This window comes from Xiphophorus hellerii, chromosome 21, assembly GCF_003331165.1.
Source record: "Xiphophorus hellerii strain 12219 chromosome 21, Xiphophorus_hellerii-4.1, whole genome shotgun sequence".
NCBI classification, from domain to species: domain Eukaryota; kingdom Metazoa; phylum Chordata; class Actinopteri; order Cyprinodontiformes; family Poeciliidae; genus Xiphophorus; species Xiphophorus hellerii.
The window spans coordinates 3,295,429-3,313,161 of record NC_045692.1 but is presented as its reverse complement, the minus strand read 5'-3'; the positions used below and the strand labels follow the sequence as shown (position 1 = coordinate 3,313,161).

General features: G+C 42.6%; 1 protein-coding gene across 1 annotated transcript in view; it reads left to right on the top strand.

Annotated features, from left to right (window-relative positions):
- The first annotated feature begins 2 nt into the window (after positions 1 to 2).
- Positions 3 to 17,733, top strand: part of sspo (SCO-spondin) — an 82,905-nt gene continuing 65,174 nt past the window's right edge. The window contains exons 1-29 of the mRNA XM_032552126.1: positions 3 to 13; positions 248 to 457; positions 1,164 to 1,246; positions 1,430 to 1,600; positions 1,702 to 1,925; positions 2,040 to 2,142; positions 3,902 to 4,060; positions 4,165 to 4,250; positions 4,444 to 4,569; positions 5,424 to 5,580; positions 5,716 to 5,968; positions 6,065 to 6,206; positions 6,296 to 6,437; positions 7,844 to 8,016; positions 8,187 to 8,405; positions 8,484 to 8,652; positions 8,826 to 9,087; positions 10,763 to 10,973; positions 12,264 to 12,358; positions 12,446 to 12,702; positions 13,638 to 13,772; positions 13,893 to 14,095; positions 14,179 to 14,306; positions 14,517 to 14,626; positions 15,055 to 15,204; positions 15,677 to 15,770; positions 15,874 to 16,083; positions 17,010 to 17,215; positions 17,373 to 17,487. Of these exons, the coding sequence (XP_032408017.1) occupies positions 3 to 13; positions 248 to 457; positions 1,164 to 1,246; positions 1,430 to 1,600; positions 1,702 to 1,925; positions 2,040 to 2,142; positions 3,902 to 4,060; positions 4,165 to 4,250; positions 4,444 to 4,569; positions 5,424 to 5,580; positions 5,716 to 5,968; positions 6,065 to 6,206; positions 6,296 to 6,437; positions 7,844 to 8,016; positions 8,187 to 8,405; positions 8,484 to 8,652; positions 8,826 to 9,087; positions 10,763 to 10,973; positions 12,264 to 12,358; positions 12,446 to 12,702; positions 13,638 to 13,772; positions 13,893 to 14,095; positions 14,179 to 14,306; positions 14,517 to 14,626; positions 15,055 to 15,204; positions 15,677 to 15,770; positions 15,874 to 16,083; positions 17,010 to 17,215; positions 17,373 to 17,487 (4,604 nt within the window). The remainder of the gene's footprint in view (positions 14 to 247; positions 458 to 1,163; positions 1,247 to 1,429; positions 1,601 to 1,701; positions 1,926 to 2,039; positions 2,143 to 3,901; positions 4,061 to 4,164; positions 4,251 to 4,443; positions 4,570 to 5,423; positions 5,581 to 5,715; positions 5,969 to 6,064; positions 6,207 to 6,295; positions 6,438 to 7,843; positions 8,017 to 8,186; positions 8,406 to 8,483; positions 8,653 to 8,825; positions 9,088 to 10,762; positions 10,974 to 12,263; positions 12,359 to 12,445; positions 12,703 to 13,637; positions 13,773 to 13,892; positions 14,096 to 14,178; positions 14,307 to 14,516; positions 14,627 to 15,054; positions 15,205 to 15,676; positions 15,771 to 15,873; positions 16,084 to 17,009; positions 17,216 to 17,372; positions 17,488 to 17,733) is intronic.

Sequence of the window (17,733 nt, the reverse complement as noted above, 5' to 3'; positions counted from 1 at the left end):
TAATGTCTTTGGTGTCAAAAAAGACTTTTCTACTGATTATTGAGAAAAATTCCAAAATCAAATGTATAAAAAAGCTTTAATAATAAATAAATATATTATAAGTAGGGTACTCCCTTTATATAGTTATTCTTTAATATTCGAGATGCCTCTCTCAATTCCAGTCATAAAAAACGTTCTTGGTTAAAAGGCAGAAAATTTGTAAAAAAATCTGGAAATCCTGGCTTTAACCCTTTATCTCCCATTGCAGACACTGGTGTGAACATGTGGTGGAAGACAGAGTGGAGTTGGTTCTGTCCCCACGGCTGCAGCTGGAAGTGGGCTGCTCTGAAGTGTACCAGTACAACACCCAGGGATGGAGGCTGGATGTGGACAGGATGCGCACCGCGCATGGAGGGGACGACGGAATCGCTCAATATTACAAACAGCAGGGACAGACGGCGTCCTGCTTCCTGTACAAGTAAGCCGAGGAGAAGGTTCTTTAAAACTTCAAGTCATGTGAAAATAAAATGTTTAAGTGGTTGGATATGTTTCCTTTATGAGGCAAGAACTTGGTAAGCAGTAGATTATGATGGTTTAATTTGAGTCAGGCACAAACAAAATATAAAATGATTTTTACCGACCATTGAAGGGCAAATCCACTTTTTTGGATTGGTAAGCCATGTTTTTCTTTCATACAGACAGAATTTTTCTGTTACAAATATAACTTTTTGTTCAGCAAATATGTTTTAATTTTTTTTGTTCGTTTTTGTAAGGTTTTGCAAAAATGCAGCATTAAACAAAATACAAAATTAATAACATCAAATGCCAGAAGTTAGTGGCATCGGTATCAATATCGGTACTGGTATCAGTATCATTATGAGTATCAGTATCCGTATCTCTGTATTGGCGATACTGGCCCTGTATTTACCTGGTCTCAGGTAGATTCTATAATATGCAGCATGACACACGTCTAGTTCACCAGGGTGACACAAACACTTATCATCACTGGGAAAACTATTTTTTTTATTCATGAAGCTTATCTTTGATATAAAAATTAGTTTGATTATCTAAAATATTTATTTGTGACACAAATGCAAAGTAGAAAGAAATTCTTCCTTGTATGTATAAACCTGAAGACAACCTGTGCATGTTATGGTTTAGTTTGCACATGTTTCTGTCCTCAGGCCGCCGGAGATGGAGAGCCAAGCCGTGAATAAGACAGAGAGGACCTGCTGTGAGGGATGGGGAGGACCTCACTGCTCTCAGGGTAAGAGAAGAAACCACTGGCCTGCTTCTACATGAAGCCATGACAGCAGTAAATGAAGTCAATAAAAATGGGCTAAGATTTAAACAAACGAACAAAAAAACAAAATAACAGTTAAAAGTTGGGTAAAATCCGCTGTCAAAATGACCACAAGGATGTTCATCTTTCGTCTCCTTTGCCTCTCAGGTGTTGGGGCGCGTGGTCAGTGCTATTCCACGTGGAACTGTGAGAAATTTCCAGGAGTTCATAACTCCTCGCTCATGCCGATGGAGCAATGCTGCAACACCCTGTGGGGACTGAGCTGGAAGAACGCCTCGGACCAAACCTGTTTGACTTGCACCTACACTCTGCTGCCAGGTCTGAAGCAGCTACACTGGGAAAACACACTACAGGAATGGAATGTCACCAAGCCATGTGAAGGATGTCTGACATGCACTGCCTCTCTACCTCACCTCTAGACTCCCAGTCCTCTCCTCTGGTGCGAAGTGGACTGCTGGGTACCGCCAGGGTTCCTCTGGGCTCGGCCACATGCATGTCCTGGGGAGGAGCCCACTATCGCACTTTTGACAGGAAGCACTTCCACTTCCAGGGAAGCTGTACGTACCTGCTGGCCTCGTCTACCGATGGCACCTGGGCAGTCTACATCAGTACAATCTGTGACCAGAGAGGCAACTGTAACAAGGTGATCATTCCCTGTCAAACCCATCCTGTGGCAGAGGATGTATTGTATGTCGGCACAAAGCACATCTTTGGACGACATACAAATAATCAAATATCTGTGCGAATATCATTTCAGGCGTTGAGGATGATGCTGGGTCTGGATTTGGTTTCTATTCATCATAAAAATGTAACACTGAACAGCCTGCCTATTCCAAATGGGGAGCCACTATTTCAAAACGGTAAGACACTTATTAGAAAATCAATAATTTTCTGGCTCGATGTGGAAAATCTAATCTCCTGAACCTCATAACTGGTTCAGCCACCATTTACAGTAACAACTCATCAAGCATTTGCAGTAAAATGATTAAAACTCTTTTGAACCACTGTGGAAGAATTCTGGTTCACTCTTTGAGGTAGAATTCATCCCCACTGTGTTCAGGTATGAATGGCTTGTTTCATGTCACAGTATAGTATCTCAATCAGATCTAAGTCTGGGAATTACCTCAGCATTTGCAAAGTTTTTTATTTTTCCTCGACATTCTGGATTCCTTGGCAGAGAGCAGAATTTGTGGTTCCATTGATCACAGTAAATCATCCAGGGTCTCATGCAGCAATGCAGTTGAAGACCTTCACACTACGTCCACCATGTTTGATTTTAGGTTTTGGTTCTTTTTCTGAAATGCTGCCCAGGTTTTACATAACATGTACTGGGACGCAACTCCAATAATGCTCCACTTTTCTCTTGGCACACACAGACACACCCACGCCCACGCACACCAACACACACACACACACACAAAACAGTTTTCTTCATTTGTTAATGATGGCACTCATTGGTTCACTGGAGTCCCAGAGCCTTAAAAACAGCTTCAAAACCTTTTCCAGGACGATATGCATCAGTTACATTGTGTCTCATCGGTTCTTACATTTATTTAGATCAAGATATGGCCTCTTGCTTTTCAAGATTAGCCTACTTTAGGTTATCAGGCAACCTATGAATGTTTTTATTCTTCAGGCCTGGGCGCAGTGAGGCCTGGGTGCGGCTAGTAAACACGATCTCACTTTTTGTGGTTAATCACATGGGGAAGTTACAAACAGGTTTACACGACTCTTTCTTCTTAATAAGGGAATTCATCATTTGAAAGCTGTTTTATCGTTTTCTCTTATTTTATCTAAACTTCATTTTTTTTGGCCATTTGAAACATGACAAAATAGAAAGAGAAAATGTAAGTAATGAGATACTTAAAACCAATATAACATCTCTTGCCATAAATAACAAGCTAGTCATTTAGTTTTCTCTCTCGTCCAGAGCATTTTGATGAAGGGATGTTTTCTTAAGATTTTGGAGTCAAAGAAAAGTTGAGAGAGGTGGAGCGTCGGCCATGTATGTTAATGTTGAAGGAGACACCCTAGTTAACAAGGCCGCACCACCAATCGTTCAGTTTCCATGGTAGTCAGCTGCTGCACTGGACAATAGATGGAAGCTGACCTCTCGACCTTTAACCTCTATTCAAACATTGATTGATATGGACGTACAGTTACAAGACCTGCACTTTGAGTCAGTCAAAACCAAAAACAGCAGTCTATTACTTTGCACGTGTATGTGGTTCTACTTGTTTCTCTAAATACTCCATCCTGTTGCTCCTGCTTCATGCAGGTCAGCTGTGAGTCATGACAGGCTAACTGATTTCTATTCTTTCTGTGCGTCCTCACTTGGTCAGTTTGACTGTTACCTGCTTCCTTTGGTGCAGCATGATAACATTTATGTCCAAAACAAGCTTTATAAAATCTAAAGTTTATCCTGATTTGCACTAAGAGATATATTTTATAAAATCCCTGAGTTGTATCATGTGGTCAGTCTACTCCTTGGCCTGGTTTCCCACCATTCAACCCTGAGTATTGGTATTTGTGAAATTGCTTTTTAAAAAAAATAATTTTTACTGTTCATCAAAAGTCATGCATTTTGCTTGCATAAAGTGTTTTTCTCTGTGCCTTCAGGAGTGAGCGTCTATTGGCTTGGGGACTATGTGTTTGTGGAGAGTGGGGTGGGGGTCAGGGTGAAGTTCGACATGGTCAACACGGTGTATGTGACGGTGACCTCTGAGCAGCTGGGAACCACCAGGGGACTCTGTGGAGTCTTTAACAACAACGCTGATGGTAAGAGTAACCACATGCATGTTCACTACGGTGTGCTGCAGCTTTCCACGTTGTTTGGTTTCGCTAAGCTACGTTTGACTTGCTGTCTGTGTAAATGATCACAGATGATTTCACCACGATGGCTGGAGTCGTTTCTTCATATGCTGCCAGTTTTGGCAACTCGTGGAAAATTCCCGACCAGCACAACGAGGTTCTGTGATTCAAACATTTCTTTTGAGAGAAATTTCTTCACCACTTTCATTTTTCAGTTTAGTGTTTGGTTCTTTCTCCTAAATTATGAGGCTTTTTGTTAACTTCTAAAGTTGTGCAAATACAGCTGTAGTTGCCTAAATGCCCTTCACATGAGGGGCCTTACTGACTGAGGCTGGTTATTGGTCCATCAGGACTGCAGTGACGCAGCTGAGCTCGGCCACAGCTGTGATGTCACAGGAGATCCCGCTCTACGCCTGCAGGCAGAAGCAGTGTGTCGTCAGCTGCTGGAGAAACCGTTCACACACTGCCACAGCCAGGTCAGAAACTCGGGAAATGAAGTGAAGACACACACTCATCAGAACGTTGTGAGCTACTTCTAATCTCCAGGTTTCGCAAAGCTTTGGCCTGGTGATGTTGTGTTTAACCAGTTTAGAGTTATCTTTAATAACAATACACACTTCACACAGATCTTGTATTTTGTTATCCTGGTTGCTGCTGGATTCTAACCTGAAACAGTCTTTTCATCACCTGATCAACTGTTTTAGATCATTACCTAAAAGAACCTGGAAACAGACGTAAACGTTTAAAAAAAAATTAAAATAAATCTATCGGTCTCCATAGAGAGGAAACTCATTGTTGGTGTTGATCACCTAAAAACTTCTACTTCTAAAAAGCTGTCAACATTTCCAATCCTACATGCTCATCATGATTAAGAGAAATAAACGTGTTTAAACATCAGTTTTTGTCTAATAAATCTATATATAATGTCAAAACTCTTCAAATGTATTAAATGGGTAGTGGTAGATACAAATCCCTTGTACATGTACAAGGGAAACTTTGTTTAAAAATGGGTTCTCATGGTCTGAGGCCCAAATAATGAGGTCATTAGCACGACTCTGGAGAACTTGACTGCACTTAGGAGATGATTCAACTATTTGATTGAAGCTTGTTGAACCTGAGAGACATCTAAGAGTTGCAGGTCACCGACCCTCGAGGACCTGAATTGCCCACACCTACCCTAATGCCCTAATCCTTTGCTCTGTCTGGGTCACTCACTGGGGCTAGTTAGAAGAAACATTTTGGTGAAATTAATAGACTACTATGAACCTGTTTTATTCAAACCATAGTGGTTTATAGTTAAATGACAAAAGGCTGTGTCTTTAACTCACAGGTGGATCCAGGAGCCTACATGGACACCTGTCAGTATCTGTACTGCAGCCTCCCACCCAAAGAGAGGCAGGATGCAGTGTGTGACACGCTGGCCAGCTACAGCAGGGAGTGTGCTGAACAACACGTCATCATAATGTGGAGGACCGCAGCACTATGTGGTGCAGAAATATAGGATTTTAATATTTGACTTAGAGACAAAAACTGTGAATGTTATTATCCTCCTCCATTAAGTCATGCAAAAACAGCAGTTTGGTTTGACTGTGTTTTTTTCAAAATGTCCCTTGTCCCACCAGGTCGTGTCTGCCCCAGAGGACAGGTCTTTTCAGACTGCGTGTCCTCCTGTCCTCCGAGCTGCTCTTCACTTCGCCCCCCGGGGCCTGCTGCAGCCGTGGGTCAGTGCAGAGAGGAGTGTGTGGGGGGCTGCGAGTGTCCTCCTGATCGCTACCTTTACCAGGGTCTCTGCTTGAACAGAGAAGACTGTCCCTGTTTCCACCGCAGGCGCATCTACCAGCCTGGGGACAGGATACAGATGAGATGCAACACCTGGTGAGAAACGACTCTACTTGTCCTGCAACAGCATCCCAGGAAGCCTTTTGGATGTTTTTCATTCTGATCCTCCATAATGTCTCCCTATTCCCCCAGTGTGTGCAGGGCAGGTCAGTGGGCGTGTACAGGAGAGAAGTGTGCTGGCCAGTGCACCCTGATGGGGGCATTGCAGGTCACCACATTCGACAAAAAACGGTATGCACTGCCTGGTGGAGACTGTGCTTTCATCGTTGTGGAGGTAAGACACAAACGACAGTGCACACAGTGACGCATGCTAAGACGTTTGGGTGGATGCTGACTGCTGTCTGCTCCTATTTTTGTGTCCAGGACTTTGTGGACAGGAAGTTGGCGGTGGCAGTGCGTTGTGGAGAGTGTGCAGCTGGGGATGGGGCAGGGGGAGAAGAAACAGGGTGTTTAAAGGAGATAACAGTGACGGCTCTGCACACAACAGTCACCGTTACACACACTGGTGAGTTGGCTAAAAAGTTGTCAGGAGTTGGCATAAGTATGACATGGTGTTGAAAATGTCAACTAACTGAGTAACTCTAAGGAATAAATATGAATAACAGAATTATTCAGTGTTTTATATTTCAGTCAAATTTGGTGTGTACTTATTAATTTTTTAAAATATCTTTAAAGTGGGAATACCAAGGAAAACAATGTATTGATGTGACAATGGTGCTTTCCAAAATTCTTTGCAATGGCTCCTACATTAAGGTTCATGTTCATCCTTTCAGACTAGACTGAAAAGGAGGGGAAACAACTATCTGTAGTAAAACTAGATGTTAGTCAACACAGGAAACTAATGTTCAAGTTGACGTTAGGAAATAAGCAGAACATCTGGCTTCTTGGAAAGAAAATGTGCAGAAATAGGGCTGGATAAAGAACTTTACTCAATACTGTTTGTTCACTGGATAAGGCGGCCATAGAGAAACACACAACAATTGTGGGGTGTGATAAGATGTTTCACTGATGAACTTTACTAATAGTACCAGAGTAGATTCTTATTTAGTCTTTTCATATCTAGACACATTCACTTTCACCATTCACATAGTTTCATTCTCAAATATTACTGACTAAACAAGCTATATTTGATGCTACTCTAACAAATGTTCTTTGCCAGTTTCTGCTCCTCTTGCTCACAAAACTCATTCTCTTGGATCTGTTCTCTCTGTGGAATGTGTGAGAGGCCAAATGAGTAATCCTGCTGTCAGATGGAAAACAAATGCTTCTGATGTGTGTGTGAGAAGTCTATTTGCCTTTGGTTTGCTTCCAGTTACACATCCAAAGCCTTGTGACTGCCCCTTGCATTGATGTGTCTATTAGCAGGTCAATAATTGGAGCCCATTGCAGAGACCCAATAGTGGTGAGTATGGACGGCTTGGAGAGTGTGATAGGTTGCCAGTTCATTACCGGGAAACACAACCATTCACACACACTTAGGGACAATTTAGATAGATCAATTATCCTAGCATATATTTTTTACTTGTTGGAGAAAACAGGTACCTGAAGTAAACACACATTCACTTGGAGATGCAAATAGTAAATGGCCTGTATTTGTATAGCATTTCATCAAGTCCAGAGAAACCGAAAGCTCTTCACACTATATTCAGTAAGTCATCCATTCACACGCTGATGGTGGTAAGCTACATTTTAGCCACAGCTGGCTTGGGGCAGTGTGACAGAAGCAAGGCTGCCATGAATCAGACCCATCTCTGACCAGCTGGCAAGGTGGGTGATGTGTCTTACTCGAGGACACAATGTCTTTGACAGACGGAGCTGGGGTTTGAACCTGTAGCCCACCGGTTACAGAATGGACTGCTACTATCTGATCCTCCCAAAATCTATGCTTTAGGACAGTGTTGTTCTTTTTAGGCACCGTGACTCTGAATGGCCAACGGGAGATGATGCCTGTGGTGACTGGAGACCTGGTGTTGCGCAAGGCCTCCTCTTCATTCATCGTCATCCAGACCTTTGGAGCCCAACTTCTATGGTACTTAGATGGATCCTTTACCCTCCTCAGCCTACAGCCTGGTTTTGCCAACAAGGTGATACTGAGACCACATGTGGTTCTTTTCTCAGACGTCCACTTCTAGAAAAACAGAATCCTGAATGCTTATTTGGTTACCTGCTTGAAGAAACAAGTTGCTTTGTACGCAGTCATTTCTATGTGAATGTTCTTTAGCAGTGGTGAATGGATGCACGTGTTGTGTTTAAGGTGCGTGGTCTATGTGGAACTCTGACTTGGAGCCAGCATGATGACTTTACCACGCCAGAGGGAGATGTGGAGAACAATGTTTTATCCTTCGCAGAGAAATTCACAAGTGAGCCCTGCACCCTGCCTGGAGGAACTCCAGCTGATCCCTGCTCCACATACACCCAGAGCAGAATCTACGCCCAAACAGTGTGTGCCGTCATACATAGTCCGGTCTTTCAGGTAAGTGTGTACGAAGAGAGTTTTGTCTTCCTACCTCTCTCTACTTGATCAAACAATAGTCACACCTCTACCCTGCAGGTGTGTCATGACGTAGTGGACAGGGAGCCATATTTCCGTCTCTGCCTGTCAGAGGTGTGTGGTTGTGTTCCACAGAGGACATCATGTCACTGCACCGTCCTCACTGCCTACGGCCGACACTGCGCTCAGGAGGGCGTCACAGTCCAGTGGCGCAACCAAACACTCTGCCGTAAGATGGTCCCCGGCCCTCTTATAAAAGATCACTTTTTTATTTACAGTTCAACTTGTCTGGACAAAATTACACACAATTGGTACCTCTAACTAAGTTGCCCACTCATCGTTAAAAATAATTGTTTGCCTCCCAAATGCACGTATGTTAACAGTAGATCTCTTCCTACCCAGCGGTCCAGTGCACAGGGGGCCAGGCGTACCAGGAGTGCGGTCGTGCCTGCGGTGGCTCCTGCTCAGACCAGCGTCAGGGCTGGAGCTGTGACGAGTTCAGCTCTGAATCGGGACGCAGCGTGTGTGTTCCAGGTTGTCAGTGTCCAGGGGGACTTGTGCAGGACCAGCAAGGCCAGTGTGTGCCTGTCTCTCTGTGCCCCTGCATGGAAGGAGACAAGGTGTATCCAGCAGGCGCTGTGGTCCAGAAAGGCTGCAACACTTGGTATGTAGAGAGGTGAAGGAAATGACACAAATTATGTCAAGTCGGATATTTCTTAATTTAAGTCTAAGCCAGAACAGCAGTGCTTAATCTTTACATATTGTAGGGTATTCACACAAATTCTCCAAGATGAACTTATCTTGTGTTTTATTTATTTATTTATTTTTTTTAAATGAATGACACATAAAGATAGAGTTTCCAGAGTTTGAAAACTCTACTGGGTCTTCAGGTGGAATTATGTGCTTTGGTCAGATGATACTAAGATTTAGTTTTTCAGCAAAAATTCTCTAGGGAGGTTTGTCATTATTACACATGGGATACAGTTATGGAAAAGTGCCTCCTGCTCGATGTTAAGTAAGATCTTTCACACTGTGGTTCTCTTTCTCTTCAAATGGTCAGGACATCTTTAGTAGAGATTTGGAAAGCCTCCGCCAGAAAACCGAAGGTTATTGGGAAAGAGTCATGATCCAAGAAAAATAAGGCCAAATCAACATGGGGATGGTTCACCAGACACAATATATTTATTCCAGTGTCATCATAGTCCCCAAACCTGCAGTCAACTGAAACGATTGGGCCATTTATCAATCATTCTGATTCTCAGATCCATCATTTAGTGTAATTTTTTACAAAAGTGAATAAATGCTAAATGTACATTTAATCCATTTGAATGGATTAAATGAAGTGACTCTAGTTGAACATCACATTTACATTAAATCTAATACGGGTATTATTTAGCACCCTATGTATGATGACCAATAAACATAGTAGACTGGCTCAATAACAATATCAATATATCAAAGAAAGAGAAAGACACTATAGATGGCCTGATCACTGTCTGACGTGGTTCTATGTCTGATATGTAAGAGCATATCAGAAAATTAACAACTTTCTGATATGCTGAGTTTATATGTGCCGCTTTCACCATCTGATGGTGGAGATGAGGTGTGGAAATTTAGCTGCTCAAAGTTACTAGAATTAAACATGGAACTAGAATGTGACACTGAAAAGATGTTTTCAAACTAATGTGTCGATAAAAGTAAAACGAAATTATGCAAATGTGTGAAATGCTGCCATTAGAGCATCGCTCTCTTTCAGAGAGTATGAAGACACGTTCTGTCTGAAGAGGAGACCCTGTGGTGAGAGAGCTCTGATGAAATCACTCTATGATCCTGCTCCCTGATCCAGGATAGGTTGATTTCATTGCATTTCCTCACCACATCTCACCGCATGCAGTTTCCTCAACCTGCCCTCTTAAAGCCTGTAGCGGAGCCGCCTGATCTGATATCTACTCTAAGCTTTATGTGCAGTCGACATTGTCTTTCTACTACCGACAGCAATCTGTCTGTTGAGCTGACGCACTGTACTGCGAAATGGCTAATGATTATACAGATAAACAAAACCATATACTGCTTATAGTGCTTTGAGCGACAGTCAAAAGGCAGCAAAAGGATTATGATAAAAGCTGAGCACGTTTTGTTGACATGAACGTTTATGGATGTGTCGTAAACCTGCCTGAGAGAACAGAAATGTAGCAAGCATGAAAGATCAGGAATGCATTTCAGTCCACTCAGCAGGTTTATCTGGAAAAAATTTTCTGTGTCGCATGCAGGAGTTACAGTTTTCAGATAACCTTTAAAACCTTCGTGAGCAGCTAACATTATTCTCCCTCGCTTTCCAGCGTGTGTGAGCAGGGAGTGTTTAACTGCACCCAGGAGCTCTGTGAGGAGGTACAACAGTGCCCCCGCTCTCTGGTCTACTCTCCACGCTCCTGCCTCCTGACCTGCTCTAGTCTGGAGCCTCCTGGCCATCAGCCTGTGTCCAGCGTCTCACAGTCCAGCTGCAGGGAGCCGCTGTCTGGCTGCGTCTGTCCTCAGGGAACTGTCTCTCTAGTAGGTGAAAATTCACATTAGCCCTTTCTGAGGGCTAAATGGGGTAGAGAGAAGCAGCTGCTCCTCTATCCCCTTGCAAAAGTATGAAAGAAGGCCATTCCAGCAGTATGATGCTGCCACCGCCGTGTTCTATTTGATGGATGTTGTAGGGATCATTGCAGTTTCACTTTTTTCCTCACATTCAGGATATTGCATGTCTGAACAAAACGATTAATTTCACCTCACAAGATCACCTGTGTGCCATTCACAACTTGGCTGGAGGAAAACTGGAACTGGGACTTCTTATGGGTTTTTTTTTTTTTTAAACACATAAAACACACATTTACCTGTGGAAATGTGACCATGTACATGTAAACACATGTTCACATGTGCTTGTTTTTGAGAGAGGGAGTCATTTGGTGAATTGCAAAAACTCAGCAAGTAGAACCCAGTTAAATAGTTCAGAATAAGACAGTTAAAGCAGGCGAAAGTTTTTAAAGCTGGTTTTGTTCTGGTATACATTTTCTGCCAGGGTATCGGGGTGTTTTAGTTTTGCTTTTGGTTCTTCAGTTCTGATTTGGTATCTGTTCTTATTTTGGTTCAGATCAGCCTGTTTCTGTTTTCTTTTGGTTCAGTACTGTCTTAGTTGCTACTCATGTTTCTTATTTTTAGTCATTCTTTGTAGGTAAATTCATTTCCTAGTTCCAGTGTACTCTCCTTTGCCCCCATTGTACAACTTTCTCTCTCTCTCCTCTCACATCTGCAAACCGTTAGCTAATTAGCCCAGGTCCATTGTTCCAGCATTCACTCTCCCAGTAAAAACACCTCTTCTCCTCTCTCTCCTCGCTGGTTCCTTCTGTAACTCCATCTGTTATGTTCCTCTTTATCCCAGTTCCTAGTTTTGTTCGTCTGGTTGCTTGTAAGTTTTGCCTCATCATCATAATTTTTGATTAAAAGCCTCGCCATCCACTTGATGTTTCTGTCTCTCTGCATATGGCTCCACTTCAACCTGAAAACATCAGTTTTTTTCTTCTTATGTATCATTTCTATTCCTTTTAACCAGAATGGAATAAATAAGTTGCTAAGTCTTCTCTTCACTCAGGCAGACTACTGTAATCCGTCCATTAACTCCTAACATGGAATAGTCCAAATTTAGCTTGAGGCAAATTTGAATAAAGATGAAGCTACTGAAGTTGACACAATAAAAACTTGTAATGTATAAAGCATATGTAGATGGTAGGATGGCCTGGAGACATGGCAGCAGCAGAAAACCATGATCTGTGCTCCTAACTCTGCATCTTCATGTTTCAGGAGGATCGCTGTGTTCCGCCAGAGGAGTGTCCATGTCACCATAATGGTCAACTCTATTATGCCAATGACACCATCACTAAAGACTGCAACACATGGTAACATCCACAGCTGTGGGTTGGCATCCCCACCCTGTAACTCCACCAAACAAATTTTTTTTTTTTTTCTTTTTTCCCCCCCTGCAGTGTGTGTAAGGAGCGGCGCTGGCACTGCACCCAGACCGTCTGTGCCGGTGTGTGCGTTGCCACCGGAGATCCACACTACGTGACGTTTGACGGCCGCTGCTACTCGTTCCTGGGTGACTGCCAGTACGTGCTGGCCCGGGAAAACAGCGGCTTGTTCAGCGTGACGGCAGAGAACGTGCCGTGTGGCAGCACCGGCGTCACCTGCACCAAGTCTGTCACCCTCAGCCTCGGAAACACGATCATACACCTGCTGAGAGGTAGCACACACACACACACACACATATGCTGTTGGGGAAAAACTTGATGGAAGATTGAAAGATTGACGTAACAGACAACCAGTGGTGATTCTTGCACAGCAGGCAAACAATTAAAGTAAGAAAATGACTTTAAATGACTGACTATTGCTTGGCTAAACAAGCAATAGAAAACTAGTTTGGGCCACAACTTACACAACACTTCTATTTTTCTCCTTTTTCTTATGCCACCCTGGGTAAAGACTAGAGCTGCATCATTGCAGTTTTCTGGCTGATTGCCAATTACCAATTTATAAAATGCTGGACCTGCCGATTCCGATTTTGGCCAATACTGATTTTTATTTTGCCTGGAATGTTGCTAAAAATAGCAAGAAAGTTGCTGAGTTGGCATCAGTAGAGTGAGTATTGTTAACTATAAATGGGGTCATGACCTGGTTGGCTGGTCTATCAGTCAAACTGTTCCCAAATCGCTAATGGGAGAGCAGAAGATTTTTAGACATTTGCTGAGGTAAAGTAGATCCAGGGATCAGATTGGCCCCCTCTGTAAGTATCGACCAATCACTGATCTCCCAATATTAAGGAAATTGGTGCCAATAAATTGACTGGCCTATAATTTGGTGCACCTCTAGCAATAACTCATATTACCGTTCTCAAAAGGCATCACAGCAGCCTTTTCAGGACTGGTAATGTCTGTGTTCATACATTGGTGAAATGGCCAATAAGAGCGCCTTTGTTTGTTTGATTCTAACTTTTAAACTTGAATTCAAGGATTTCTTAAAGAAACCAGCTTGTAACCTTCAGTGGACAACTTTTTCCATCACATTTAAGATTATTTTAGAGGGAAATGTACAGAATATGCATATTTTTCATCAGCATGTGTTTCCTAGGAAGCAGGAAGGTAGTTTGGTGACTTAATTTGTCTCGTCTGTGGCGTTCAGGTAAAGCAGTGACGGTGAACGGAATGCCTGTTTCCTTACCAAAGTCCTACAGCGGCAGTGGTCTGGCTCTGGAGAGAGCAGGCATATTTGTCGCTCTCTCTTCCCAGCTAGGAATCACCTTGCTCTGGGATGGAGGTAGGCCGACTTCCAGATCAGGGTTTCTTTCTCACATTCAGCATGTTTCCCGTAATAGTTCTTGGTGTTTGCTATTGAAGCTAATCCTGTGTTGTTGTTGTTGTTGTTTTTTTCCACCAGGGATGCGTGTGTATGTGCGCTTGGCGCCCCACCTGCGGGGTCAGGTGGAAGGGTTGTGTGGGAACTTTGACGGAGACACGGAGAACGACTTCACAACACGGCAAGGAATCACGGAGTCCACGCCGGAGCTGTTTGGAAATTCGTGGAAGGTCAGCCCTTCCTGCCCCGACGTGGAAAACCAGGACCTCAGAGATCCCTGCACTGTAAGCTCACCATGGACATCCGTTCGTGTGTTCGTTCTCCCAGCGGCACAAACTACCGCTGATGACAGTTGTTGCCTTTTCAGCTGAATCCCCACAGAGTGACCTGGGCCAGGAAGAGGTGTGCAGTGCTGACTCAGGAGCTGTTTTCACGCTGCCATGCTGAGGTTTCCTTCCAGCAGTATTATGACTGGTGTGTCTTTGATGCTTGTGGGTGAGTGACACGACTAATCACAGCGTTATGGCTTTGAGATCTGCATTGTGCATCTAGTAGTTCTGCTGCCTTGAATGCAAAAAACAACAACAACTGGGTTTGCATTCCTCGTCTTTTTTATTATTTGGAGAGCATTTTGTTTTGCGGTACATATTTTGTAATACCTTCAAGGTTGAGCATGTGTTTTGTTTGCTCTGCTGGCGTGTTCAGCTGTGACTCCGGTGGGGACTGTGAATGTCTCTGCACAGCTGTTGCTTCATATGCAGAGGAATGCAACCGGAGAGGAGTCTACCTCCGCTGGAGGTCTCAGGATCTCTGCCGTACGTCACATTCACACACCAAACACTCCCTGAATGTCAAATAACACATCTTAAAATTACACAAATTGTCTATAGACAAACATAGACAACATATGTTTGTCTATGTTGAAAAACATAGACAACTTCCATAAAATATCTTTTTGTAACCCAGTGCAGTTGCCCAATAATTGTGCAAATATAGATATTCTCCTAAGAAAGCCACAACCTCACTTTTACTTTCTTACACGCTCATATTTGAGGCTTATTAACATTTTTGGGTTAACCGAGAGTAATTCTGTACAGGATAAATGTCATGTTAAAGGTAGAAAAAGTTTTAAAATGATTTCTGATGGTCTCATTTTTTGTACTTCACAAACCACTGTTTGGTTAACTTTTCATGTCCTCTGGTGAGCCTGTATTTAAGGAGCCTCTGCTTCCATTCCCTGCAGCTCTTCAGTGTGATAAAGGGCAGCTCTACGATCCGTGCGGTCCAGCCTGCACTCCGTCCTGCCCCGGTGTCCAGCAGAGTCCACACTCTCAGTGTGGGGTGCTGTCCTGTGTGGAGGGCTGCTTCTGCCCTGCTGGCTCAGTCAGACACGGTAACAAAAAGATGTGCTACTTAAGGTGTAATTATTTACAATAGGTCCAAAAGGGACATACAAACTACATAGCAGTAGTGTATGCAGATATTCAAAAAAGACCCAGCTTTTATTTTGACAGTCTGATTCTGGTTATCTGCATGTGAAATTGCATATATAGCTTCTTAACTAAGTATTTTGCGTTGGTAACCTAAATAAATAGCTAACTAAATAATTAGCTTGTTTAATTTGGAGATAAAGACTTAGTTTTGAACTGTGACATTTAGAAATGAATGAGAACATTTTACTCTTCTTTTTTTTTCTTATGACAAGCTAAAAAAAACAAAATATTGCTGTTAATGTTTTACTGTAACTTTTCAAAAAGCACCCTATAAAACTATGTAAAATAACCAAGGAAAATCTTTACAATTTTGCTCAGATAAGGTTCGCAAAGCTTAAATTTCAGAACAATATGCTTCCTATCGCTCCGTAGGTGACAGCTGTATAGAACCCACCCAGTGTCCCTGTGAATGGGAAGGCTCCATGTTTCCACCTGGAAGTGCCATCACCAACCACTGTCAGAACTGGTCCGTCTGTCTAAAACCATGTGGAAAACAACAACAACAATCTATTTTAATGTTAGAGAAACAGTCGGCCTGCAAATCTGACACCTGTTGTCGTTTTGTCCAGTTCCTGTGAAGAGGGCGTGTGGCGCTGTGAGGGCGTGTCTTGCCCTCCTCCCCCGCCTCCTTGCCTGGAGTCAGAGTTTTCCTGTGACAGTGGACGCTGCATCTCCTCTCAGTGGGTGTGCGACAACGAGGACGACTGTGGAGACGGTTCGGATGAGGTCTGTCCATCCACCTGCTCCCCGGAGCAGTTCAGATGTGCCAGCAGCCCGAGGTGATTCCTGACCCCCCGCTAAAACAGTCCTTCTGACATCAACATGTGAAAACGCAGCCCAGCTGATTAATAACTGGATAGAAAAGGTTGCTTAATGGGAGATTTTTTTTTTTGTTCACAATTTGAACCAGATCAAGTTAAAACTGCCATATTAAGAGTTCTGGGTGCAACTAGGCCTGTCACAATGACAAATTTTGCTGGACGATAAATTGCTCCAGAAGTTATTGTGATAAACAATAATATTGTTTCTTTTGAGACTATTTTTAAGTAATGTAACAGTAATGGCAAAATAAAAATGCAAGAGCACATTCTGAAAGATCAGTAAAATTAATGTTTTAATGGAACTGGAAGACTTTTTAAATATCCAAAATAAACAACACGACAAATAAAATGAATTATGAACTCTTTGAAGGACAAAGTTGTCCTTCAAAATAAGGGCTAGTTGAGACTAAAGCAGCAAACTGAAGACTTTTATCTTCCAGCCTTTGGTAGAAAGAGAGAAAAAAAGAGATAAATAATAAATGATGCCAATAGAAATTATTGACTTTGTTTTAATTTTCTCTCAGTAAATTAATAAATCAATAATTTATTTATAATTGTGACAGGCCTAGGTGCAACATAGTTACAGATAGATTTTTTTTATTACCTCAATTGAAAAACTTATATATTTTTATACTTAATTATTGCTCTGACTGAGTTGTTGCTCCTTTTTTTGAGTCTGTCTGCTCCAGTTAGTGATGAATCGATTACCAAATTAGTCAACAAGTATTTCAGTAATCGACTCATCACGATTAATCCGATTAATGGTTTCAAATAAATAAAATATTTGCTGTCATGAGTCAACTGCAGAGTCAGTTTTACAGTCAGTCTTTCTGCAGGACTAAAACTCTTAAAGTGAATTAAGTGAGATAACCTCGACCTTGCAGTGGACCATGTTTGAACCTGGCTCTGCGTTGTGATGGCCACCCAGACTGTGCTGACCAATCGGATGAGGAGTTCTGCGGACCCCCCACCCCGGAGCCTCTGTGTCCTCCCGGAGAGTTTCAGTGTGCCAACGGAAAGTGTCTTCCAGCCAGCCGTGTGTGTGACGGACGCCTGGACTGTGGCTTCGCTGATGGGTCTGATGAGCAAGGTAAACGTACGCAGAGAATTTAATTTTTAGCTGGTTAATAAATTAATTTCATGGTACATTTTATCCGTGTTCATCTTGTTTCTTTTTCTCTGTTTGCTGATGTGTTTTTATAAACTGCTCTTCTATTGCTGTGTGCTGTGATCTATCACCTGTTCAGACTGCGGTGTGGTCTGTGATGAAGGGGAGTTCCTGTGTCCAGAAGGACGCTGCATCCTCTACATCCACCGCTGTGACGGCCATGATGACTGTGGAGACCTCAGTGATGAAAGGGGGTGTGTTTTCCTGTTATTATTTAAATTTTTGAGATTTTAAATAAATTTTTAAGCATCCAAGAGACTAAAATTTTTTTTATTTGTATAGTTTTTCTGCTAGTGTTAAATTAATGCCAATAATGCTAATATTTCAAACAACTTGCAGTGTTTTTTCAGATTTACTGAAAAACATCATGACGCTACGCAGCTAACTTTTTCCTTATTCTTTCTGTGACCTCATATTACGGCCGTGTCCTTTTAAACTGT